This window comes from Tiliqua scincoides, chromosome 15 (genome assembly GCF_035046505.1).
Source record: "Tiliqua scincoides isolate rTilSci1 chromosome 15, rTilSci1.hap2, whole genome shotgun sequence".
Classification (NCBI taxonomy): Eukaryota; Metazoa; Chordata; class Lepidosauria; order Squamata; family Scincidae; genus Tiliqua; species Tiliqua scincoides.
Window position 1 is genome coordinate 5,454,222 of NC_089835.1, and position 24,533 is coordinate 5,478,754.

Below are 24,533 nucleotides of genomic sequence, written 5' to 3' on the forward strand. Positions count from 1 at the left end.
AAGTGGGTTTGCTGAGCAGAAGGACGTAATCTACACCTGCGGCCTCGCAGCGTGCAAAAGGAGCCGTGTGGAAGGCCACTCCCAAAGAATTTGGGGAGCGAAGCCATTTGGCCTGGGCTTTGGAATCGGGGACTATGGAGGGGGTGCAACCGTCACCCAGACCAGGCCGGCATCCTCCACTGTGCAACGGTCAGCCTTGCTCTGGGAGGGGTCATTCATCTCACACTGAAAATTCACCGGCGCTCACTTTCAAAGCAAGCCACGCCCTTCTAGTCTCCCCATTCCCTCAGTCTGGCCCTAGATGTGGGGCTGCCATCAGCCAAGAGCACTGAGACAAAGCCACACTGGGGAATTTGGAAACAAGACGGGGCAATTTGCGCTGCAAAGCTTGCCTGTTTTCAAAAAGAGACTTCTCAGGAAGGGGGCGTGCTTTGGACCCCCAAATGCTGGCATCAAACTGTAATGCAGAATGGGGAGAGGGTCGGGAGGAAGGCCAAAGGGCCAGCTGACAGTGTCCCCTTTCAGAGAGCTTTTTTTTTTGCAGATCTCAAGAGGCCTCCACCCCTCCCAACCTCCTGTCTGTTTCAACTCCTGGAGAATATATATTTTTGCCGTCACTTAAACAGAAAAATACCTGCGGCCCCAGCTCCCTCCCTTGAAACATGGATCATGGATCAGTCCTCACGTTCTGTAGAATGCCACTCGGGCTATAGGGCTGGCCGCAGTGAACAGCGGAAGGCAGTCAGGGCTGTGTGTACGCTGGGATTCTACAGTTGCACCGTGGACGTGCAGAACTGAAGGTGGGGGGGGTAGAATTTGGCATTGTATGACTTGGGTGGCCAAGAGATGGAACCCCGGCAGCTGCCCGAGACTGTAGGCCCTCCTGCAGACACAGCTTCATGCACTTAGCAGGTGCAGAATTAGTCATACACAGGGTGGAAGAATTGGGGGGGGGCAGAATTTAGATTTTTGCTTTTGCGGCAAGAAGTACACACAGCCCTGTTGAGAGATGACCGAAGACCACTCGGAACAAATCAGCAGAGGTCCAAGGACGACATGTGGGGCTGAGAAAGAGGCGGACTCAGGCAGCATGTCGCCTTAAAAAGAAAAGTCTTCTGTGAAGCAGAGGAGGAAGGGCGGCAAAGGAAAAATGAAAAAAAAAAAAAAATCCAGCTCTTGGGCTCTTGCTTGCTTGCTCGGAGAACCATCTCCACCAAGTGCCTCAGTCCCAAAGTTTCCTTCTAAGCCAGGGCCCAGGAATTGTAAGCAAAAGACAGGGAGTAGGAAGGAAAGAAGGGCTTCGCAAACATAGATCTGTGTATAAATTTGTATATATGCATATCTAGTGGTACTTGATTGTTTTCAACCACCCCTTTGTATGGTGCAGCCGTCTTGGCAATTTGGCATCTAGGTAGCAAGTTGAACAAACCCGACTACGTCACACTGCTGGGCCACAGACTGGCAGAGAGGTGAGTTGGGGGGGAGCCCATCTCTCCAAATGCCCAACTACTGGATGTAACCAGAACAGGAGTCAAATATCTTGAAATGATTCAGGATGTTCAACAAGGCAATTTGAAATTTTATTTTCTTTCTTTCTTTCTTTCTTTCTTTCTTTCTTTCTTTCTTTCTTTCTTTCTTTCTGACCACGTGTCTGTTTGTCTCATTCTGAAAAAAATAGAATATAGAAAACTAGCAGCCTCCGGAAGATCCAGGTGAGGACAGTGAAAGAGGTTTTGGTCCGTCAAGAAATACTTTTACCACTTTTTTGTTTCCATTTGTTTGCTTGGTTTTGAGTAACAAAAGTTTTGGTCCAGTTTAAAAAGACGACAACGTTATATATAAACATGTGGTTTCGCTCATATATATATATATATATATGTGTATATATATACACACACACTCAGACATACACACATCATATATATATATATACATATATATATTCTTTTTTGCTTTCTGTCGGGATGTGGGTTAACTTGAAGCGGACTCACGACCAGTGTTGTGCGATCGTCTCTTCTTAGGTTTGGGTGCGGGACAAACCCTGTTGTCGTCGTCGTCAAAATCAAAAGAGAGAAAGCAAGGAAGGAAAAAAGTGTCTCTTTCTTTTTTGCGTGTGTGCGTCTACCACTGAAATTGCATCGCTTGGCAACATGAGGAGTGAGATGGAGAGACACGGCGGACGGCCCTGGGCAGTCCCCCGGAACAGGAAGGCCGAAGCCTTGGCTTGCGGGGCTGGGATGTGAAGTTGGTGTGTGTTGGATTTTTTGGAAATACCCTGTTAGTGACTCCTGATTCTTACTCGATGAACAAATCCCTGCTCAAATAGGAAAAGGAAAATCAAAGTTCAAAAAACCCTTTGCGGTGGCTCAGAAGACTCACAATGAAAATGTAACAAGCGGCCGGGAGGGTTTTGCGAGGGGTCCGTCCAACCCCACTTCTCCCCTCCCTCTTCGTTGCAACTGGCTCTAACGTAATTTCATTTTAATTTCTTTCTCTTAGGAAAAAAATAGAGGAAAAAGAATATAAAGGTCTTTAGCTGCTTTTTCTTTAAACGTTTGAGGTAATACAGTTGTGCCCTCGTTTGATCACATTCCCAGAGGTTGATGGTTACGCTCTTGCCTCTCCGTCCCTGTGTCCCTTCCTAGCCGGTTTGGTTCCTTTCCGAGCTTTCGCCTGCCAGGCGTCCCTGCAGCTTCAGACTGCGTGTGGACCACGGCCGAGCAGGTGGCGCAGGGGGGGTGCTCCCTTGCCACTCCAGCAAGGACTTCGCTTCGTCGCCAGCCCAAATCTCGCCACGTCGCCTCCTGCGCCGCTCGCGCCTGGCCCACGTGCTCACGTGAAGAGAGAGTCCTCCGCCTGCCGACGGCCCCCACGGGCTGCTCGGAGCAAACGCCTTTCCACGTCTCTCTGGCTTCTCCATTTTATCCGATCACCACCATTATCATTTTTTATTTCCTTAAAAAATAATATACATTGCTCCTAAAATAATTTCTTTTTTTCTTCTTTAAATTAATTTTCTTTTCTCTAATTTGTTTTGTTCATTCTTCGGATGCACTTCATTCTCTGCGTCCCCCACCCCGACACCCCTCCCTCCCTCCCACCCCTCCTCACTCCAACTCCTCGAAGGCAGTCTCTGTTTAAGAAAATATTCGGATGGCCTGAGTGGCTGCGGCGTGGCAAACGGGGCACTCCGGGTCGGTCCGCTCACAGATCCGCACGGCACACTCCATGCAGAAGAGGTTGTGGCCGCACGGCACCAGGGCCGCCGTGACCTCGCTCTCAAAGCAGACCATGCACTCCCGGCTGCTGGAGAGGGAGGTCCGGGTGGTGGCGGAAGCCCCCAGTTTGGAGAAGCCTTGCAAGGGCTCCCCCTGAGACCTGCGCGGAAGACCGGAGAGGGCTGGCTCTTGGACAGAGGAGGACGGGGAGCGGTGCGCGCTGGGGTGGAGGGAGCTGCTATTGCTAGAGCGCTGCTGCTTGGAGAAGAGGACGGACACCGGGCTGGTGTTTTCTTGCCCGGCCCACAAAGGGGCTCCGGACTCGGGAATCCCATAGTACAGATCCTGCTTGTTGACACCGTAGTTGGGGAAGAGGTAACTGTAATTGAAGTCGTTTTGGTCATTCAGCCGGGGCGTCTCATAGGCCGGGTCCACGGAGCAGTCGCCGATGCACCCCAGGCTGTTCTGGCGGAAGGTGGAGAGGGGCTTGCAGCCAGGGGCGGGCGTGTGGACCCGCCAGGCCTCCGAGTAGCGGTTCTCCATGCCCGAGTCGGGACTGCTGGACAGGAAGTCGTTCTCGTTGTTGTACTCCAGGATCTTGCCAGTCCGAACGGCGATGTGGGTCTCGATCTCCTCGCGGGCCCGCTCCACGTTGCCCGGGGCCCCCGTGATCTCGAAGACGGGGTCCCGGTCCCGGCTGGGCGTAATGATGTAGGTGTTGGTCTGCTGCTGGATCCGCTTGATGGTGGCCCCTTTGGGCCCCACCACCAGGCCCACCACCCGGTACGGGACCCGGACTCGGATGGTGACCTGCCCTGGCAAGGTCGGGGCGCTGCCAAAGCTGGTGCCCGCCTTGTTGCGCGAGGCCCGGATCATGGAGAAGTGCTCGGCGGCCGAGATGATCTCTCTCCGCGCCATGGCCACGTCCTCCCGCCGCCCGGTCACCATGAAGACGGGCTCCTCGCCGCGGACCGGGGTCTTGATGTAGGTGTTGGTCTTTGCCCTCAGAGCCTTGATTTTGCAACCTGGAGGCAAAGGAGAAACAAAGGGGAGGTGTCAGTGGGCCTCTGTGTCTGTCCTGCTCCTGACAGACTCACTGCTTACGTGCCCAGGCAATAATCAGTGAGCAACGTTGTACGTTCTATATTTATATAAAGCGTTATAACTTCCTGTGCACAATCATACTAATAAACAAGTTTTGCCTGTGGGCAGCTGCGGCCAGTGCTAGCCAAACCACTGCTAAAACCAGGGTCACCTCCACTGCGGCTGCCATCTTGGGGTGGCCTCTCGGACACCCCCCCGCAGCCCAGCACCCAGGGCTGGGAACCTCTGACCACCCTCTTTGTACGCCACTGCCAACAACCCACTCCTAAGCAGTTCTACTCAGATGCAAGTCCCATGACAGTCAATGGGGCTTAAGACTGCAGCCCCGTCCTCTGAGTCCACAAAAGCTCCTGCCCACCTGCAGTTAAGTCGGTTTTCGGTAACCAGATTGAACCGGGCTTTTCAAAATGCCTTTGGTGTTCTTTGCTTGCGGGGGGGGGGGGGTCTCTCTCCTCCCCAGGCAAGTTGCCCATCTCAACCCAGAGCATGCACTTCAAAGGCCTGACAACCACTGGTGCAAAGCCTGCCCCTGGTGGCTGGAAGCAGTTTGAAAAAAGGCAGTGCAGGGCCTCTTTTTCCAAGGCGGGACACGCCCCCCCAGGGCAAGACGGCCCCCCCACTCCACGCATTTCGAAGGACTGGCAGGAGCTGCAACAACCACCGCAGTGAGGAGGTTCATGGGGGGGGGGTCCGAGCGCTCAGCACAGACAGGATCGATGGCGCTGGGGCCAGGAATCTGCACGGTAAAGAGCCGTGGTCCGGTGGCCACGGCGGAGACAAAACAACCCTGCCCGTGTCTTGACGGGCACAAAGAAGACCCTCCCTAGCCTAATGGATGCTGCCAGTGGGGGAGGCTGGGGGGAGGGACTGGGAAAGGTGAAACAAAGGGGTCAGGGTGAGAAGGCGCGAGACAAAGGAAGGGGGAAGCCCATGCTGGGCGCAGATGGGAGGAAATGGAGGCGAGGCAAAGGCGTAATTGGGGACAAACACTGTCATATGAGTGGGGGGGAGGGGGCAAAGGGGGGCTGTGGAGAGGAAGGCTGCCAAGGAGAGAGCAGAGGAGGGAAGGGGAGGGGCGAGCCAGGAAGGGACAAAAGCAGGCAAGGTGGGAGGGTCTGCGGACGGCCCGGCATCCAGACAAAGGGTGCTGCAGGCTCAGGCAGGAAGGCAGAGGGCATGCTGGAGCCGGGGACAAGAAGGACTACTGGCACCCAAGGACAAGCCCCACACAGAACCCTGCAGAGCCCTCCCCCTTCAAGTGAGCTGCCGGCCTTTCTGCACCTGAGGCAGCCGGGACATACTTCCAACTTCACCACAGTACTCAGGTCTGGCCTGCAGCCGGACCGCGGCTGCAACTGGCCATGTCCCGGGGAAACCTCTCCAAGGAGGGGTGGAGGGTGGGAGACCCCCTGCTGGATTCCAGGGTTGTGCTGGAGCCACAGCGCTGAGACTCGAGTCCCGAGTCTCTGTCCCCTTGACTCGAGTTGCAAACGAGTCACAACGTGACCGCCCAGAGTCGTTTTGTGAGTCGTTTTGACACATGAAAAGCGAGTCTGGACTCGAGTCTTTTCATTTTTACGGTACAGTCTGAGCCCCGAGTCAGTGTTTGACTCAAGCCCATACGAGCCGTGAAAAACATGTATCAGGGTCACCCAAGTCTCGGCTCATCCCTGCTGAACTCCACACAGCAGAGAGTGAGCAAGAACAGATCTGCCCCGCTGGGGGAGAAACAGGGAAAGGAAGGAACACGCTAGTCCGTGGCTTGGGTGCAACTGGTTTTGGGGGCAAAGCAGGATTCAGACTCGCTTCCAGCTGCTGAACTGATGGTGTTGGGGTCCTGCCCGCCCCAGGACCCTCAGAGCACAACCACTGCAAGCACACGCTGCACAGACAACAGTCCCCTCTCTCCAAAGAAGGTTGTCTGGGATCTCCGACAGAGCGGCACTCTGACCTGCGGCACTCTGGCCAAACTCCCGTACTTGGGGGACGGGACCATGATGGCTAAACAGGTGCAAAGGCAACACAAGCCTGCACATAAAATATCCCGAAATCTCAATCAGTGCCCAAGGCTATTTCCGCTCCAACATAAAAGGACAACACAAATCAACTGAGTTCTCATCTCCAGCTACCTGCAGTTGTAAACAAGGCACTGATAAATCCACGTTGTTTGGTTTCAAGGGTTTCAAGAGAAAGGGCGCATCACAAAGAAGGCAGGCAGGGGTATCTGCCACTGGGACGCATCAGGCCTTTTGCACAGTCACTGGCACAAATCAGCAGCCGGGCACACACTGCGGGCTGGAGGAAAAAAGGCACAAAGAGGCTGAACCTCCAACACATCAGTGATGCCCATTCTAAGCATCTAGTCCTCAACAAGGTCCTAGTCCTCAAGCATCTAGTCCTAGTCCAACAAGCATCTAGTCCTCAACAAGCACCTGCTAACAGCTTCACAACTTTGTTGTACTGGCTCCCCACTCCCCAAGGCTGGCTCTTGCACACATCTCTTGCTTGCAGCATGAACCATTTCTATCCACACATAACACTAACACTCCCCGGTTTCTAACAAGGAAACACCCTAGAGCAGTGGTCTTAAACCTTTTTCATGCCATAACCCCAATAAATAATGAGACTGGGGATCCACTGCCATCCTGCCCCCTTCCTGACCTGCCCACCCCAGTCCCTGCCTGCCGTTTCCCTCTGTCTCTTATGTCTTCACAGGCAAGACAGTACATAAGAACAGCCCCACTGGATCAGGCCAGAGGCCCATCTAGTCCAGCTTCCTGTATCTCACAGCGGCCCACCAAATGCCCAGGGAGCACACCAGATAACAAGAGACCTGCAAGGCTTCCTGGGAATTGTAGTTAAGAACATAAGAGCAGCCCCACTGGAGCAGGCCAGAGGCCCATCTAGTCCAGCTTCCTGGATCTCACAGCGGCCCACCAAATGCCCCAGGGAGCACACCAGATAACAAGAGACCTCATCCTGGTGCCCTCCCTTGCATCTGACATAGCCCATTTCTAAAATCAGGAGGTTGCACATGCACATCGTGGCTTGTAACCCATAATGGATTTTTCCTCCAGAAACTTGTCCAACCCCTTTTAAAGGCGTCCAGGCCAGATGCCGTCACCACATCCTGTGGCAAGGAGTTCCACAGTGGGACGAGGCCGTGCAGGAGTGGATCAAGAACTCAGTTTGGAGAAGGCAGAGCCACGACTGGATTGGACCCAAACCCTCCCTTGCAGAGTCTCGGAAAGGCTGCTGCGAACCCCCAAATGAGGCTTCACAACCCCGTTGGGATCGTGACGCTCTGGGTGAGGAACACTGCTCTAAAGGCTGCACAGAGAGACGGTCCAACTTCCAGCTCTCCAAGGAGTTCCGCTCAGGCACACAGGCTGGCACCCCTCCACTCTGCACTCTCAAGTGCAGGCAAACAAGGTCTCCGGTGTGCACCTGACCAGCAGAATTTGGGCGCACCTGCTGTCTCTTCTCCGCCCGGTCGAACCAGGACGCTTGGAACTCTGGGCAATAAGAAGAGACTGATTTCTGCAATGCATGACTTGGGTGCCTGTGGAGAAAGCAACAAGTCCCCTTCTTGTGCGCCACCAAACCCTGGCACAGGAACCGGCAAAGGACTGCAAAAAGCCACTCAGCAGCAGAAAGGGAAGCTCCTGAGTCCAGTCGGTGCTGCAGCAGATCTGATTCTACAGAACACAGCTAGAAAGAAACACGGGGGCGGGTCTCTTCGGCGTGCCGCGCTGACAGCGTCAACTGTTGCTACGCTCAGGGCAGCGGCAGCGAGGCGCGGAGCTTGAACGCCAACAGAGGCTGGGCGCAATACGGTATATCGAGTGGGTGTGCCCATCAATGACGGAGGCACGTGTTTGCCTCGCTCTCTGTGGGGGGGGGCGAACAGGGAAGGCGGCTCAGGCAGGTGCAAAGCCAAGGGGGAGGACAAAGGCCTGGGTTGGCGGAGAGGCGGGAGGGGAAGGAGCATGGCGAATTAAGTTGAGAATTAAGCGGCGCCCTAGATTTCTAGCAGGCGGCACAGAGAGAGGCTGGCTCTCCTGGAAACACTCTGCACGCTCTCCGCAGATTTTGCCCTCTCCTGCTGTTCTCGGGCTTGGTAGCCGTGTGGTTTTGGGCACACAGCCCCAGGCACTGGAGAGCCCGTTCTGGCCTTAGACTTGCCGTGTTGCAGCAGAAGGCAGAGAACAAAGGCTGGATCCAGGGAGGTGCCTCCCCCCCCCTTGCACCAACGGGAGCACCAGAGCAGATTCTGAGCTCCGACCACGGGGGGCAGGCCTTGTCGCTGTGCTCGCACCAGGCTCTGTTTACGCTGCGAGCTTGCAAAAGGACAGGGCACCCAACCAGCTGCTTCAGGACCAGCTCTCTCTTTTAAGAAGAAGTCAAGCTTCTAGCCCTCATGGCTGTGAACTAAGGCTTCAAAGCAGGTGACGATTCAGAAGAACTGCAGAAAAACATTCTCAGCAAAGGCAGCAAGGGGGAAGTTGCACCCCCCCCAAGTTGCCTGCCTCCTTGCTGGATCTCTGTGGTAACCCGAAGGAAGGGCATTTCCTAAATATGGAGGTGGGTTTCTTTAGTGTTGTGAATTGATCTAGACCAAAAACCTATTGATACACAAAGGACATCAGGTGTGCTCCCTGGGGCATTTGGTGGGCTGCTGTGAGATTCAGGAAGTTGGACTAGATGGGCCTGTGGCCTGATCCAGTGGGGCTGTTCTTATGTTCTTAACTACAATTCCCAGGAGGCCTTGCAGGTCTCTTGTTATCAGGTGTGCTCCCTGGGGCATTTGGTGGGCCGCTGTGAGATACAGGAAGCTGGACTAGATGGGCCTATGGCCTGCTCCAGTGGGGCTGTTCTTATGTTCTTAAACTACAATTCCCAGGAATCCTTGCAGGTCTCGTTATCTGGTGTGCTCCCTGGGGCATTTGGTGGGCCGCTGTGAGATACAGGAAGCTGGACTAGATGGGCCTATGGCCTGCTCCAGTGGGGCTGTTCTTATGTTCTTAAACTACAATTCCCAGGAATCCTTGCAGGTCTCGTTATCTGGTGTGCTCCCTGGGGCATTTGGTGGGCCGCTGTGAGATACAGGAAGCTGGACTAGATGGGCCTATGGCCTGCTCCAGTGGGGCTGTTCTTATGTTCTTAAACTACAATTCCCAGGAAGCCTTGCAGGTCTCTTGTTATCTGGTGTGCTCCCTGGGGCATTTGGTGGGCCGCTGTGAGATACAGGAAGCTGGACTAGATGGGCCTATGGCCTGATCCAGTGGGGCTGTTCTTATGACAATTCCCCTCAGAGCAAACTTCCATTAAGTTGAAGGTGAACACATTAATGCGCAATTTCTCTTTGGTTTTTCTTTCAGAAATCCAACGGGGCAGGGCAAATTTTGCCTCTCCCCACAGAAAAATAATTTTGTCCCTTTCCCTAAACATACTTCTTCCTTCTACGCAACGCCTGGCTCCCTGGCCAGCAAGGCACGTCCCACACTGCTCTCCTCCTCCACACTTCCTGTCCTGCTCTTTCAGGGAGTGGGGAGCAGGTGGGTGGCCCCTGGCAAGCTGCTGCCTGAAGAGGCTCCCTCAGCTGGCCTCGGGGAGGGCCAGACCTGCCTGCCATCCGGAAGGGCTGCCAGCCAACCAGTTGGCCGGAAAGCAGAGAGGACGGCTGGTCTCCCCTTCATTCCACCAGAAACAAACACGTGGATCTTTTCACAAATGCTCTGGGATGTAAACAAGCAGCTGTTTTCTGGGCCGCTCCCTCCCCAGCCAGCTTCTGCCCCTGGATCCATACTGGGGGGCTCTCACTGGGCCGCAGGCGTCTTCCACCTGAAGAGCTGCTGCATCTCCGCTGCCTTCCTGACCTGTTTCAGGGCCCATCAATCAAGAGCGCTCAGGACACCCCCCCCCCCCACTTTCCAGGCTGGGCCTACATTTTCAGGTGTCTGCCCAGTCAGGTGTCCTTGCTAGGCCTTCCCTCCCGGGCACTGTCTCCGGAGCTCCAGGCTGCCCTTGATACAGAGAGGGAGGCGGCCCATTCTGGTTGGCACCACTTGGTGCTGTGGAGTGGGGTGTCACTGTTGCCTTGTCCCATACAGACACCCGCACAAACCCTCACACGCAGCACATCATCCACACGCACCCTAGAGGAACGCTGAGCAGAGCGGATCATTCCCTGGCCAGGCTGCGATGGGTTTCCCACAAGCACCACAAGACCTGCAGACGGAGCAGTCTGGAATTCTGCCCCTGCTCCAGTGCAGGCTGGCCCAAGAGCCCCTGGGTCCCAGCCTCTGCGTTCCATGGTGCAGGGAGGTGGGGGGCCCTCTGGAAGCCTCTGCAGTCCCGCCCTGAGAGCCCCAGTTTGTAATGCCCAACATTTGAGCAGTGCAAAACGCGAAGAGCTCTAAGTTTTGTAGGGAGCCTCACCGCGGCATGCAAGTGGCCCCTTTCCCTCCCCTGGAGAGGCATTCTGGGGAGTGGGAGCCTGGCTCCAAAGGGGAGGGAGAGGGGCTGCTTGTACTCCACTATGAAGCTCCCTGCAAAACTTAGTGCTTTGAACCCCTTTAGCTACACCACTGGGTCCAAGCTCACCGCCTACACTCCACACAACTGTGAAGAAAACACACCTGTTCACACCTGCCCAGGAGCAAACTCCCCGATTCTCACTGCACGTGCCCAGGGTTGAGCCTTCGCCCGGCAGACTGGCCTCAGGTCCTGCCCTGGGTCAAAGGGTCTCGCAAGTTCCTAAGCGAGGAGCTTCCCTAGGAAGTTTTCTCCAGCAGGGAAATCACAGGATGTTTTCCAAGAGCCCAAAGCAGTTTTCTCTCCCACTCTCCAGAAGACTTTCTTCAACAGCAGCAGGAAACAGGGGTGGTCCTCGTGGCAAAAGAGGGGGCAACAGTCTGCGTGGGCAGAGGGGCAGAGACTGCCTCCTTTCCCTGTCAGGAACCCTGTCCAGGTCAGCACTGCTGACTCCATGGGCTTGAGTCAGGGAATCCTAGTTTGGAAATGTGACTCAGACACCAGTCCCTGCAAGCCACTCACTGACTTGGCCTCAATGTTCATTCGCTGTAGTACGTATGTCTGTAGTATGGGAAGATTACTGGGTGAGCCTGATAGGAATGCTGGGAGACCACACGCGGGACCCTTTGAAATACTCTTCAGGTAGGACTGTTTGGCCATTCTCTGCATGCGGCATATTTCATAGTATCCTAGTGTTGGAAGGGACTCACAAGGCCATCTAGTCCGGAGCAGGAAGTGCTCCTGGAGCATCTCCAGCAGGTGCTGCTGAGCCTCTGCTTGGCAATCTCTAGTGAGGCAGATTGCCACCACCTCCCTCAGCAATTTGCTCCACTGCCCTTTCTGGAAAGGGTGGCTCCCATTGGAGCCAGCTGGTGACAGAGTTCCTGGAGGCGGGTGCGGCATCAAGGCTGTGGCCTGGCCTGGCCCCCAGCATGTTGTGAAGCAGCCACGCTGTGCCACAAGGGGCTGGGCTTCCACAGAGAGTGGGCGTGGCCAGGTCTGAGGGCATTGTTTTCACCCTGGGCAGCAAGTGACCATACCTGCCAGAGGAGGGGAGGCGTGGCCTCCCACATAACAGCCACCCATTTTGCCCAAAGGCCCCACCTGTGTTGTAAGCGCCAACTCCCAGAAATCAGGTCCCTGAGGCAATTGCCTCAGTCTGCCTCAGGGACGGGCCAGCACTCATTCCAAAGCACCTCATCAGACAGAAGGCAAAAGAGTTATGTTCTTTTGTGTTCAAAAGAGTTATGCGCTGCAGCTCGCCTAGAACTGCACCTCTTCCTAATTCAGGGAGCGATGTGTGTGTGTGTGGGGGGGAATCTCATGGTTGCCTACTTGTGTGTATGCGAAAGCAAAGACAACTAGCACACCAGGACCAAGGTAAGATCTTTCCCCCTGAGCAGCTAGCTTTCCACAGGCAGGACAATGCATTCCTCCCCATTGCCTTCTGAAGTGACAGTCCCAGGAGGGCTGTTTGGCCTCAAACATCTGAGACCGACCGAAAGCACCCACCTCCTGAGCACCAAGCCTACGAGACCCCTCCAAGTCTGGGCCTGAGCCTTTCCAGGCTTCAAAACACCAGCAGCCTTTGTCTGGCTGGAGTCTTTCCGCGTGTTCCCTGCCACAAAGCCTTGAGCTGGAGCACGTTGGGAACCTACACAATAACTAAGTCAACGGGCCCTCGCTGCACCAGCAAACCCCCCCCCCCCCGCAGGGGATTATCAGGTGTCCTTTGCGCCAGTTGGGGACGGGGTTGTTCTGCTCCCTGGCAAAGTCCAGAACGTGCAAGACCCCTTTCAGAAACATGGTTCCCGCTGAGCGGAGCGCAGGAGACCCCACGCAGGCTTCCACACGCCTCCACCCACCTGCATGCAGAACTCAGAACGGACCCTTCTTGTGCAGGGGAGAAGCAGCCTGGACTGGGTGCCCGCAGTTCAGCAGGAGCGGTGGGGGTCGCCTCCATGCCAGGGGAGGAGGCCTTTACTCCAGTCCCGACTGGGGGTCCCGCAGCTGTGGCCCCCAGCTGCCCCTTTGGCACCCCCCTCAGTGTTTGCGCCCGCCCACCTTTCGATGAGAAGAAGGGGGGTCTCCTGCGGGCACGCTGAGCGCGGGCGCCTTTGTCCCCCCCAGGGAGTCATCCTCCCCTCCCCCCACCAAGGGGTCTCCCCTGCGGGGCCTGCTCTGCCAGGGCTCCGGCCAGAGAGCCAAGCGCGGGCCTCTCCGGCCCAGGAAGAACAATGGGGCCGAGCCCTTCCTTTGTGGCGGCGGCGGCGGGGCTGCTGGAGCCCCCTCCTCCCGGGCGCCTGGGTTCTGGGCCAGCCCCCCCATCCACCGGGTGCGGGAGCGCCCCTCCCCTCCCCTCCCCCAGGGGGAAGACCCCCTCCGTCCCTCCTACTCCCGAGGGGCCCCGGCGCCTCCTCGGCCGGCTTCCGCGCGGGGGGGGGCTGCGCAGAGGCGCCCGCGGAACAAAGAGCCCCGTCCCGGCGCGGACAATGGAGCTCCAGGTGGCGGCTGCGGCGGCCGCGCACGCCCCTTCCTCCCGCGCGGCCGGCGAGGACCACTGCCGCAGCCCGTCCGGGGGTCGCTCCGCAGACCCCAACGCGGACGGGGAGGGGGCGCCTCCGGACAGCGCCGCGGGAACGCGCCACCTGCGCCGCCACGCCCCCGGCCGGCCCGGCTCCCGTCGGAGCGCCGGCAGGACCGGCCACACCCCCGCCCCGGAGGGAGCGGTCCGCGCGGGGCAGTGTGGCGGGGCCCAGGCCCCTCGCGCGCGCACCCACCTTGCCTGCCGACGATCTCGGCCACGTGCTCGGAGCTGGGCACCGGGACGCACTCGGTGGTGTTGGAGCTGCTCTTGAGCCGCAGCTCGGCCTCCTTGTAGAGCGCGCACAGCTTGCCCGGCTCGGGGGCGGCGGCGGCGGCGGCGCCGGGGGGCGCGGGCGGCGGGGGGGGCGGCGGCGGCGGCGGGAGGGCGCCCTTGGGGGGCGCGGGCGGCGGCGGGGGCCCGGGCGCGGCGGGGGGCGCCTGCGGGGCGGCGGGGGGCGTCGCGGGCGCGGCGGGGGGCCCGTCCTCGGGCGCCGGGGCGGGCGCGGCGGGCGCGGCGGGCGGCGCGGCCACCGGCTCGGCCAGGCCCAGCAGGCAGAGCTGGTCGAGGGCCAGCTGCAGCGCCCGCTCGTCCTCCAGCAGCGCCCGCTCCTTGCCGCTGCCGCTGCCGCTGCCGCCGCCGCCCGGGAAGCAGCCCAGGTCCCCGAAGCCGCCGTTGCGTTCCATGAGCCCCGACACGACCAGGCTCGGCATGGCGGACGGGCGGCCGGCGGGCGGGCGGGCTGGACGGGACGGGCGGGCGGGCGGCCGCGGCTGGGTTGCCGCTGCGCTGCGCTGCGCGCCTGGCTGGCTGGCTGGCGGGGCTGGGAGGGGAGGGGAGGGGGCTGCGGGCGGGGGAGGGGAACAAAGAGCTGGGGGAGGGGCGCGAGGGAGGCACAAAGGGGCGCGGGAGCGGCCCGCCCACCTCCTCCGAGGCCGCGGCCGAGCCCCGCAGGCTCCTGCCCGGCGAGGGGTGCTGGCTGGGCACGGGGTGCCCCGCGCTGGCTGGCTGGCTCGAGCCCCGCCTGCCCGCCGCCCGGCCGCCGAGGGGGTGTGGTGCGGACGGCGGCGGCGGCGGCAGCAGGAGGAGGAAGAGCGCGGCTCTCTCCCTCCCGCCCGCCCGCCCGCCCAGCCCAGCACCAGCCCGGCAGCGGGCGAGGAGCCGGGGCGGCGGGGGCCGGGCCACCTGGGGGCTGCCGGGGGTCCGGGCGCCTCTTTGTCTCCGCTCTCCTGGCTGCGGCGCGGGGAGGGGCCGAGGCTGCTGGGGGATGTAGTCCCGCGCCCGGCCGCGCACGCCCCCTGCCCTGGCAGCCGCGGCAGAAGCGGGCACTGGAGCCGCCGACTTCGCCCAGCCCGGCTCGGCCAGCAGCTCCCCCGGCAGGGCGCCCTGCCCTCCTGGCCCGCCGGCCGTGGCGAGCCGCCTGCCCGAGTCCAGCGGCCTCTCCGCTGCCAGGCACTGGCTGGCAGCAGCTGCCGGGGTGCGGGGAGAGAGGGGGCCTTCCCAGCCCCTCCTGGAGGGAGCTGAACCCGGGGCCGACCTCCAAGGCGCAGCCACCCTCTCTGGACACCCACAGTGGTGTGGCCTGCCCCCAGGGCCATAAGAACCTAACAACAGCCCCGCTGGATCAGGCCAGAGGCCCACCTAGTCCAGCTTCCTGCATCGCACAGCGGCCCACCAAATGCCCCAGGGAGCACACCAGATCACAAGAGACCTCATCCTGGTGCCCTCCCTGGCATCTGGCATTCTGACGTAGCCCACCTCCAAAATCAGGAGGTTGCGCACACACATCAGGGCTTGTAACCCGTAATGGATTTTTTCTCCAGAAACTTGTCCAATCCCCTTTTAAAGGCATCCAGGCCAGACACCAGCACCACATCCTGTGGCAAGGAGTTCCACAGACCGACCACATGCTGAGTAAAGAAATATTTTCTTCTGTCTGTCCTAACCCACCCAACACTCAATTTTAGTGGATGTCCCCTGGCTCTGGTGTTATGTGAGAGTGTAAAGAGCATCTCTCTGTCCATCCCCTGCATAATTTTGTATGTCGCAATCATGTCCCTCCTCAGGCGCCTCTTTTCTAGGCTGAAGAGGCCCAAACGCCCTAGCTTTCCTCATAAGGAAGGTGCCCCAGCCCCGTAATCATCTTAGTACCTCTTCCTCTTTTGCACCTTTCCCATTTCTACTATGTCTTTTTTGAGATGTGGCGACCAGAACTGGACACAATACTCCAGGTGTGGCCTTACCATCGATTTGTACAACGGCATTATAATATTAGCCATTTTGTTCTCAATACCTTTTCTAATGATCCCAAGCATAGAATTGGCCTTCTTCACTGCCGCCACACATTGGGTCGACACTTTCATCGACCTGTCCACCACCACCCCAAGATCTCTCTCCTGATCTGTCACAGACAGCTCAGAACCCATCAGCCTATATCTAAAGTTTTGATTTTTTGCCCCAATGTGCATGACTTTACACTTACTGACATTGAAGTGCATCTGCCATTTTGCTGCCCATTCTGCCAGTCTGGAGAGATCCTTCTGGAGCTCCTCACAATCACTTCTGGTCTTCACCGCTCAGAAAAGTTTGGTGTCGTCTGCAAACTTAGCCACCTCACTGCTCAACCCTGTCTCCAGGTCATTTATGAAGAGGTTGAAAAGCACCGGTCCCAGGACAGATCCTTGGGGCACACCGCTTTTCACCTCTCTCCATTGTGAAAATTGCCCATTGACGCCCACTCTCTGTTTCCTGGTCTTCAGCCAGTTCTCAATCCATGAGAGGACCTCTCCTATAATTCCCTGATTGTGGAGTTTTTTTAGTAGCCTTTGGTGAGGGACCGTGTCAAACGCCGTCTGAAAGTCCAGATATATAATGTCTACGGGTTCTCCTGCATCCACATGCCTGATGACCTTTTCAAAGAATTCTATAAGGTTTGTGAGGCAAGACTTACCCTTACAGAAGCCATGCTGACTCTCCCTCAGCAAGGCCTGTTCGTCTATGTGTTTGGAGATTCTATCTTTGATGAGGCATTCCACCATCTTACCTGGTATAGATGTTAGGCTGACCGGCCTATAGTTTCCCGGGTCCCCCCTCTTTCCCTTTTTAAAAATAGGCATGACATTTGCTATCCTCCAATCTTCTGGCACCATGGCCGTTTTGAGGGACAAGTTGCATATTTTAGCCAAGAGATCAGCAACTTCATTCTTCAATTCCTTAATAACTCTTGGGTGGATGCCATCAGGGCCCGGTGACTTATTGATCTTTAATTTATCAATGAGGTCTGAAACATCTTCTCTTTTAACCTCTATCTGACTTAATTCCTCGGTCAGGAGGGGCCGTTTGGGCAGTGGTATCTGCCCGAGGTCTTCTGCCGTGAAGACTGGTGCAAAGAACTCATTTAATTTCTCTGCCATCTCTAAGTCTCCTTTTATCTCCCCTTTCCCTCCCTCACCATCCAGAGGGCCAACCGCTTCTCTGGTGGGTTTCCTGCTTCTAACATATTTGAAGAAGCTTTTATTATTCCCCTTAATGCTGCTGGCCATGCGTTCCTCATAGACTCTCTTGGCCTCCCGTATCACCTTCTGACATTTCTTTTGCCACAGTTTATGTTCCTTTTTATTCTCCTCATTAGGGCAAGACTTCCATTTACGGAAGGAAGCTTCCTTACCCTTCACAGCCTCTCTAACTTGGCTGGTTAGCCATGCGGGCACCCTCCTGGACTTAGTGGAACCCTTCTTCCTTTGCAGTATACACCTCTGCTGGGCCTCCATTACTGTTGTTTTAAGCAGCCTCCATGCACTTTGGAGAGATTGGACTCTTTTTACCCTCCCTTTCAACCTCCTTCTAACCAGCCTCCTCATTTGAGGGAAGTCGGCCCGTCGGAAGTCAAGGGTTTTTGTGAGAGATTTGCCCGGTATTCTTCCCCCGACGTGCATGTCGAAGCGGATCGCAAACTTGCCAGGGTCTCAGGTTCAGGAATCCGCCCCCCAGGCTCCACTCAGAGATTCAGGAAGGGATTGAATGTGGGAGAACCTTCTGCATGCAAATGGGGGGGGAGTGTTCTCTTAAAGCACCCTCCCTGCACACCCTTCTTTACACCTGCAATATGTTCCATTACCTGTGCAGTGTCCTCCTATCCGTCGTGCTCCTGTCCCACCAGGGCCCGTGAGAGTACAGGCCCAGGGTCACAAAGGGGGTCCAGGAACCAAAGGAGGGGAGCTGGAGACGTCCTGGGATCTCAGCAAAGGTGAAGACTGGCCCTCACATGTGGTGTCAGCCAACGTCGTTTTATCCTGTATATGGTCATGTGTAGGAATTGGATCCAATGGAGAAGGGCCCAAGAGAAGCTTTGTAGCCCCAGATAAAATCCCTCTTAGAGGTCCTGGTCTCCACCACATGCCCAGAAACAGGTGCCCCCTGTCTGGGTGGACAAAATTCAAAGCAGGACAAGGGCAAGAGAAATGGTTGCACGGGGGGGGGGGTAAACACCCAACCCCCCCGGCTGCTGCTGGAACAATGCAAATGTGAGGAAGACCCCATTGCAGGCCTGGCCTTGCCCCACTCCCCAAGCTGCCTTCTGAACAGGAGTGAGAAGGACTATGGAGGTGGTGGGGAGGAAAGGGGGGCTCTTCCGCAGCTCTTCCTGCTGCTTTCCCCAAATCCAGGGAAGGGGGGAGCAGATGCATTTTTTTTTCTTCTTGAAAGAAGGGGGCGATTGAGGGTGGGAGGGTCTCTTTGTGTTGTTGCTGGAAGGCTCTTTCCACCCCCACCCGCTACTCCTGAGTTGAAACAGATGTCTCTCGCCCATGGAGCCGGCTTGTATGAATGAGCTCATGGAGGAGGGCGAGGGGGGAAGAGGGACAATGCTGACAAAGAGAGAGGGAGGGAAGGAAGCCCAGTCCCCACTGAGCCTCGAGCGCTCTGCTCTGCTCTGCTCTGCTCTGCTCGGAGGAACTGCCCCGCTCTCAGGATGGAGGTGTGTGGAGTGAGGGGAAGCAGTCAAGTCTGGGGACTACTCCTCAGGCTTCTCCTGCCTGGCAGTCCACAATGGAGGGGGCCTTCTTGCTGTGTGGGTCATTTGGCAAGGTAAGGCCTGGCTGCAGCTCTCTCCCCCCCCCCGCCCGCAACTTTTTTGTCTGGACGGATCAGGAAAGGGCAGAGGGCTCCCCCCTTCCTGCCCCGGCACTGATGATCCTTAGGACGAAGCCAGCAAGGTGCTCGCCAGCTCTGTGGCCCCTGGAGGGAAACCAGTGCAAGCCCACTCCAGGCGCCTCTCGGCTGTCTATCACTGCAGCAGACACAACAGTTTGGAAGCAGAAGCAGCCACCAGGATCCTCCTGGACAGGAGGCGGGCCGGCCTCCGGCTTCTGGGCACCTGCAGTGGCTCCATCCCTGCCCTGCCTGCCATTGCCGAGGGCAGCCCCGCGGGCTCTAGAAAAGCGGCATCTCCACCTGAAAGGAGCTGTCCGCGCGTGACATTCTTGGCGATTGTATTTTGGGGTTGATATTTACATAAAACACACGTGTGTTACAAAGTGCGCACAGTGCCACTGGCAGCCTGGCACTGAGCGTGGTCGTGGAGGGCTGCCTTTTCTCTGTGAACCCCTCTGATGGGCTCACCAACTGGTGGAGTTTGTCCTGTGCTTTGGTTTTTTTTGCCTGCAGTACAGAACTGGTCATTGCAGCAATGCTGTGGGCACAGTGGGGTGCCCAGTGGTTAGAGCTGCGGTCTTGGATCAGGACAGCTGTGGTTCTGACTGAGGACACGTTCTGTGCCCAGGACCGCTGGGGTTTAGTCCTTGGGTGCTGTGGAACCCCACGCTGCGGACCATTCGGGTCGCACCAGCGTGCTGCCAAAAAGAGGTTGGAAATCGCTGCTCTGAATAAGGACTGAGGGTGGACAGATATGAGCAACCAGGAAAGGACCAAGGGGAGCTTTGAGGGAGGCTGCAGTTCCAGGCCTGTGGGGCCACGTGGCTCCCTGCCTGTCCTGAAGTGTAGGGCAGAGAGGAGGGTTGTGTGTGAACCTCCAGAGAAGGTTGGGATCCATTCTTGCTTTGTAGCCAGGCCCTAACGACAATGTACATCAGGTGCCTGAGAGGCGGTTGTGCCCCAAAGCCCCTCCTGGGTTTTCAAGAGTCTGAGGGCAGGATGTGACCTCATTTGCCAGTGTTTGGGGCAGCCAGTGGGGGGGGGGAGGAAGGGAGCAAACATTCCCTCCAGTGCGGCAGATTCGGTGCCAGACGAGCAGCAAGAGGGCTGCCCAGCACCTGGGTATCCTTGCTGACTGCTGGAACCAGCCTTCTGGGGGGCTCCTCATGCCCCCAGACCCCCAGTGGGGACACCCCTGCCGCAGGGCTTTTGCTTCCCACACTTTGCCCTTTGTCCCTTAAGACAGCTGTGGAGTTGGACCTGTGGAGTGGGGGGGGGGGACTGATGGGGTCAAAGCATTAGTGGGCTGGGGCTCTGCAAAGAAGACCCCTGGGGGGGCATCTAAGCCCCCTCACAACCCCCTGGTTTTAGAAGTGGGCTTCCTCAGTATGCCAGGCACAAGGGAGTGGCTACAGGCTGCAGATCTCCTGCGGTCTTTTGTGCTCTTGGGGCACCTGGTGGGCCACTGTGAGATGCTGGGAGCGGATCTTGGGGGGCCCCGGCCTGATCCAGCAGGGCTCTTCTGACGTTCTCATGTTCTTAGCATAGCTGCCCCGCCTCTTCCTGAGCCAGGACTGAGGGCTGGAGCCCATCCCTGGTCCTGCAGAGACTTCTCCCACCTGGCTGGTCGTTGGCTGTCTTCCACAGAAAGTAGCTGAATAAAGGGGGAGGGTCTTTCCTGGCCCCAATCCCTGGCTGCGTCCCTGGCTGCCACTTGAGGGCAGCCTAGAGGGCTGTAACCCTGAGTTTTGTTAGCCAGGCTGCCTCCTCTTTCCCTTCGAATCCCAAACACTCTGGTCACTGCAGAAGGCTAGAGAATTTCAGGTGAGTGTTTATGGGGCCGGCGCATCCCTGAGACCAGCTGAGGTGGTTGCCTCAGGGAGCAGATGGGGGGGGGGCCCTCCAGATTGGCACCTGCCTCCACTACCCCACCTCCTCCTCCCACTCCCTGGGCTGGAAAAGGAAGAGGAGGACAGAGTGGAAGCTATTCTGGCTCCACCTGCACCCCTCTCCTCCTTTTCCAGTACAAGCAGGAGGAGCAGAGGCTGACCCGACAGCAGGGGGGGGTCAGTTTGCATTTTGCCTCAGCCCCCCCCCCCCCGTGGTCAGTCCTGGATACTTACAGGGCTTTAGAAACTAAAGAACAAACAGGTAAAGAAATGTGCAAGTTTCTTTTCAAAGTAGCTTGCTTGCTCTCCTTTTTGCAAAGGCAGGATCCGGCCCTTGGGTCTGCCTGAAGCGTCCTTTGCCTCTGAGGTTGGCAGCCCTGAGAGGGGCCCCTGGAGCTGGGGCGAGGGGAGGAAGAGCCAAACAACCCTCCAGGCAGCCAGGTGTGTCCGCCTTTCTCCCTGCACCTTCTGGCCTGCTTCCTGGGAGGGGCTGCCTCTTGGCATCCTGGAGGTGGCGCCCGCACACCAGCCGGGCACTTGGCAGCTGCAGAGCCCGTGAGAGAGGAGGGGGCTGTGCCAAAACAACCCAGTTGGTACGAGGGGACCGTGCCAACCTCCTGATGATCCCAGCAGCAGATGCTCCCCTCTTTGTGCTGCTCATGAGCAGGTGAGCTCATGTTTCAGGCCAAGACAGTCTGGGGGGAATTTCAGGGCCAGGAGGCGTGAGGACCAGAGACACACGCGAGACAGGAAGTTACATGGGAGACAAGCAGGGAAGCAGCACCAGGGGTGGGCCAGGGGTCTAGGCCAGGGGTGGGCAGACTTTCAGCTTTAGGGACCCTGGACCTTTAACAATGGTATAGAAGAGGGAATTTCAGCAGACGCAACTGGTCCTCTCACAGATGACAGAACCTGGTCTGGTCTGGGCGATGGGGATCCTGTCATGTGCAGAGTGTAGCTGGGGGAGGAAGAGTGCTGAGATGGAGACACTCAGGAGAATTGTGGAGAGAAGGCCAGGCAGAAGGAGGTGGAAGAAGAACCCCCCTTTCCTACAGTCAGTGGGGACATGGGGGGGGAGTGCCTGCTTGCCCCTTTCCCTCTGCACAGCGAGGACAGCTTGCAAAAGAACCTGCCTTTGTGTGCCAAGACGCTCAGAGCTTTGGAGTTTGTGCACAAACAGACTCGTTCACAGGTGGGTGTTGGGGGGAGCCTTGGCTGTGCAGCGGCCCCCTCCCCGAGTTCCCCTTTGTGACATTTTCCCTCAGCCGCCTGGTGATGCTCACGGGGCCAGGGGTTCCTGGGGAGCGTCTCACAGTTTGCCCTGCTGGGAGTCTGGATCGGAGACGGCTTGTTAGGAGAACGACACCAGAGCAACCCCAGAGGGCAGGGCAGGAGGATAGAAAACAAAGTGCTCGGCGGAACCAGAGGGCCTGGTGGGACCAGGGGACGCCGCGGTCTGTTTACAACTCACTGCTGTGGCAACAGGGGCGACGCTGGGGGCGTGGAGTGGGTGGGCAGCAGCCTGCACTGAACTCCAACCATTTCTGTTCCCACTGAGGAGTTTAAGTGCTCTCAGAGAAGCCGTCCTGCACTTCCTGCATTTTTTAAATCTAAAAAACCAACCTTGTAAAGGCTTCCGACCATTTGACTAACAGCAGTTTCCTTAGGAATAACTCACCTCAATTCTTGTAGATCCTGATTGGTATCCAAGTCAGTAGATGGAAATAGCCCCTCCCCCCTCCAAGACCTGACTGCGGGCTTCTTGGGGCAGGGCCCGCCTGCACACTCTCCAGGCCAGTCCTGCCCCACTGTGTACGGAGGCAGTGAGTCCCGTTGTGTATGGAGACAGGTAGCACTCCACACCAATTTCCTCCATTGACTTCACAAACAGGCCAGTCCTGTGCCATTAGGTGCTAAAGGGCAGCGTGCAAGGCTGAGCTCCTACTAGGACCACCAAACCCTGGTTTGATTAGGGTTTCGTGTCACGCCTGAACCTGGTCCCAGGCACTTCTTGCCACAAAGACTGAAAATGTGTCTGACTGCTTTGGTGCGCCCCTGCCAGGTGAAAGGGGAAATTCACAAAACCCTCATGAGTTGAGAAACCTGGTCTTCAGTGTGCCTTCACCTGGGCTGGGGGAGGGGGTTGCAGTTCAGCAGCTATCCAGCCACACGGACTTGAAACCTGCCTTTCACAATGGCTTGTGGGTGGCTCTGCAAAGTCTCTCTGAATGTTCAAACGTGTGAGCCGTGTGGTGCGCTTGCAAAGGAGTGCGCTTGCACTCTGACCCCAGCAGTGTTCAGCCCCCCAGTATGAAGACAGCCACCTGGCAGCCTTGGCTGAGCACTGGGGAAGGGCCCAATGAGGACGGGTGCTGGGCCTTCCTCAGCCTGAGGGTCATTCAGCCCATGAACTGCAGGGGAGCCCTTGGTCGCATTGAAGACATTTAACACCAGAGCCCCAGCTGGCGGCTGCCTCCCCTCTCCAGGGACTGGAGTCACTGGAGCCACCTTGGCTGCAACCCGGGTGCTTGACGCCAGTTGGTGGCCCCCACCCCCTCTCATTCATCGGAGGAAACCGGAGAGGCCTGTGAGCTTCCCCACTTTCCTCCAGGGATGGCTTAGGTGAGCATTCCCACAACAGAGGGGTAGTATGGCAGGCCGAGCACAGGCTCTCTCGAAATGTGGGGTCAGGAACTGGGGGGCTCCAAGCCAACTGTTCCCCCTTCTCCTGTGCAAAGCTGCCTGCTGCCTTGACCCCACTCTTGGGGCAGTTGACAGGGTTTCCTGAAGACATTGTTAGATGCACAAAGCAGTTTCCAGAGCAAAACAAATTAAAACCTGGTTCTCTGTCTCCTGGAAAGATGCAAATGAGGCTCTAGCAAGACCCCCTGGAAAAGGCTCCCCCCCCCCCCCAAGAGCCAAAGGTGTTTCTTGGCCCAGCTATCAAGAGGAGGGTCAGCCAGTCCAAGCCCCCAGGAACCAGAGGGAGGTGGGGCACCAAATGCCCCTTCCCCTTGTGCCAGCTGCCACCTCCTGGTCCCTTGACTGGAACAGGAAGAATAGGGTGACCAGATACAATGGAGGACAGAGTGCCTATACCTTTAACCATTGTATAGAAGAGGGAATTTGGGGCAGGTGCATCTTTAAAACCTCTTCCATGTTTTGCAACAGTGGACCCTAACCCTCACCTGCCCAAATTCCCTCTTCTAGACAGTGGTTAAAGGTATAGACATTCTGTCCTCCTTGCCACAGGATGTGGTGATGGCACCTGAAGGTTGGCAACCTTCAGTCTCGAAAGACTGTGGTATAAGCCTACAGCGCCCGGTATTCCCAGGCGGTCTCCCATCCAAGTACTAGCCAGGCCTGACCCTGCTTAGCTTCCGAGATCATGGTATAAGCCTACAGCGCCCGGTATTCCCGGGCGGTCTCCCATCCAAGTACTAACCCGGCCTGACCCTGCTTAGCTTCCGAGATCAGACGAGATCGGGCATGTTCAGGGTAATGGAAAAACTGTCCTGAAGGTCTAGATGCCTTTAAAAGTCGGATTGGACCGACTGCTGGGGGAAAAGTCTATCACAGGATACAAGCCATGGTGAACACACAGAACCTCCTGGTTTTAGAAGTGGGCTGCCTCTGATGCCAGCTGCAAGGGAGGGCACCAGGATGCAGGTCTCCTGTGGCTGGTGGGACCCTAGTGGGTCACTGTGAGATGTAGGAAGCTGGACCAGGTGGGCCCTGGGTCTGATCCAGTGGGTCTCCGCTGAGGTTCTTATAAGAGCCTGCTCTGAGCTTTGGCGGAGAAGAGCCGTGGAGCAGCGCCATCATCACCCTGCCCAAGTCGTGCCAAGAGGCTTCTCTCCGACCTCACTGTTGCAAAGGGCCCCCCCTTCTCTCCCAGACCTCCTGCTCTTTTCTTTGGCTTGTTCTTGCTCTGAAACAAAAGGCAGGGGAAGAGTTGGCTGTAACTTGATGCTCCAGTTGGAGTTTGCGCCGTTGCACGTCCCTCCCTGTGTGACCACGACTGGCCACCAGATGGCAGCGTTGCACTCT

The 24,533-nt window shown here is 57.5% G+C and overlaps 1 protein-coding gene and 1 pseudogene across 1 annotated transcript; both read right to left on the minus strand.

Annotated features, from left to right (window-relative positions):
- Window positions 1-3,137: 3,137 nt before the first annotated feature.
- MEX3A (mex-3 RNA binding family member A) lies at window positions 3,138-14,156 on the minus strand. The gene is made up of 2 exons (XM_066610352.1): window positions 13,640-14,156; window positions 3,138-4,243 (listed from the first exon to the last, which is right to left on the minus strand). Exons 1-2 carry the CDS (start codon window positions 14,154-14,156, stop codon window positions 3,138-3,140), a joined length of 1,623 nt encoding a protein of 540 aa, XP_066466449.1.
- A 9,723-nt stretch (window positions 14,157-23,879) lies between these two features.
- On the minus strand, window positions 23,880-23,998 carry LOC136635358 (5S ribosomal RNA; annotated as a pseudogene).
- Between the last annotated feature and the right edge of the window lie 535 nt (window positions 23,999-24,533).

Coding starts and splice junctions, on each gene's coding strand:
- MEX3A (XM_066610352.1), bottom strand. CDS start 14,156: ATGCCGAGCCTGGTCGTGTCGGGGCTCATGGAACGCAACGGCGGCTTC. Junction 4,244..13,639: donor CGAGATCGTCGGCAGGCAAG/GTGGGTGCGCGC, acceptor CTTTGCCTCCAG/GTTGCAAAATCAAGGCTCTG.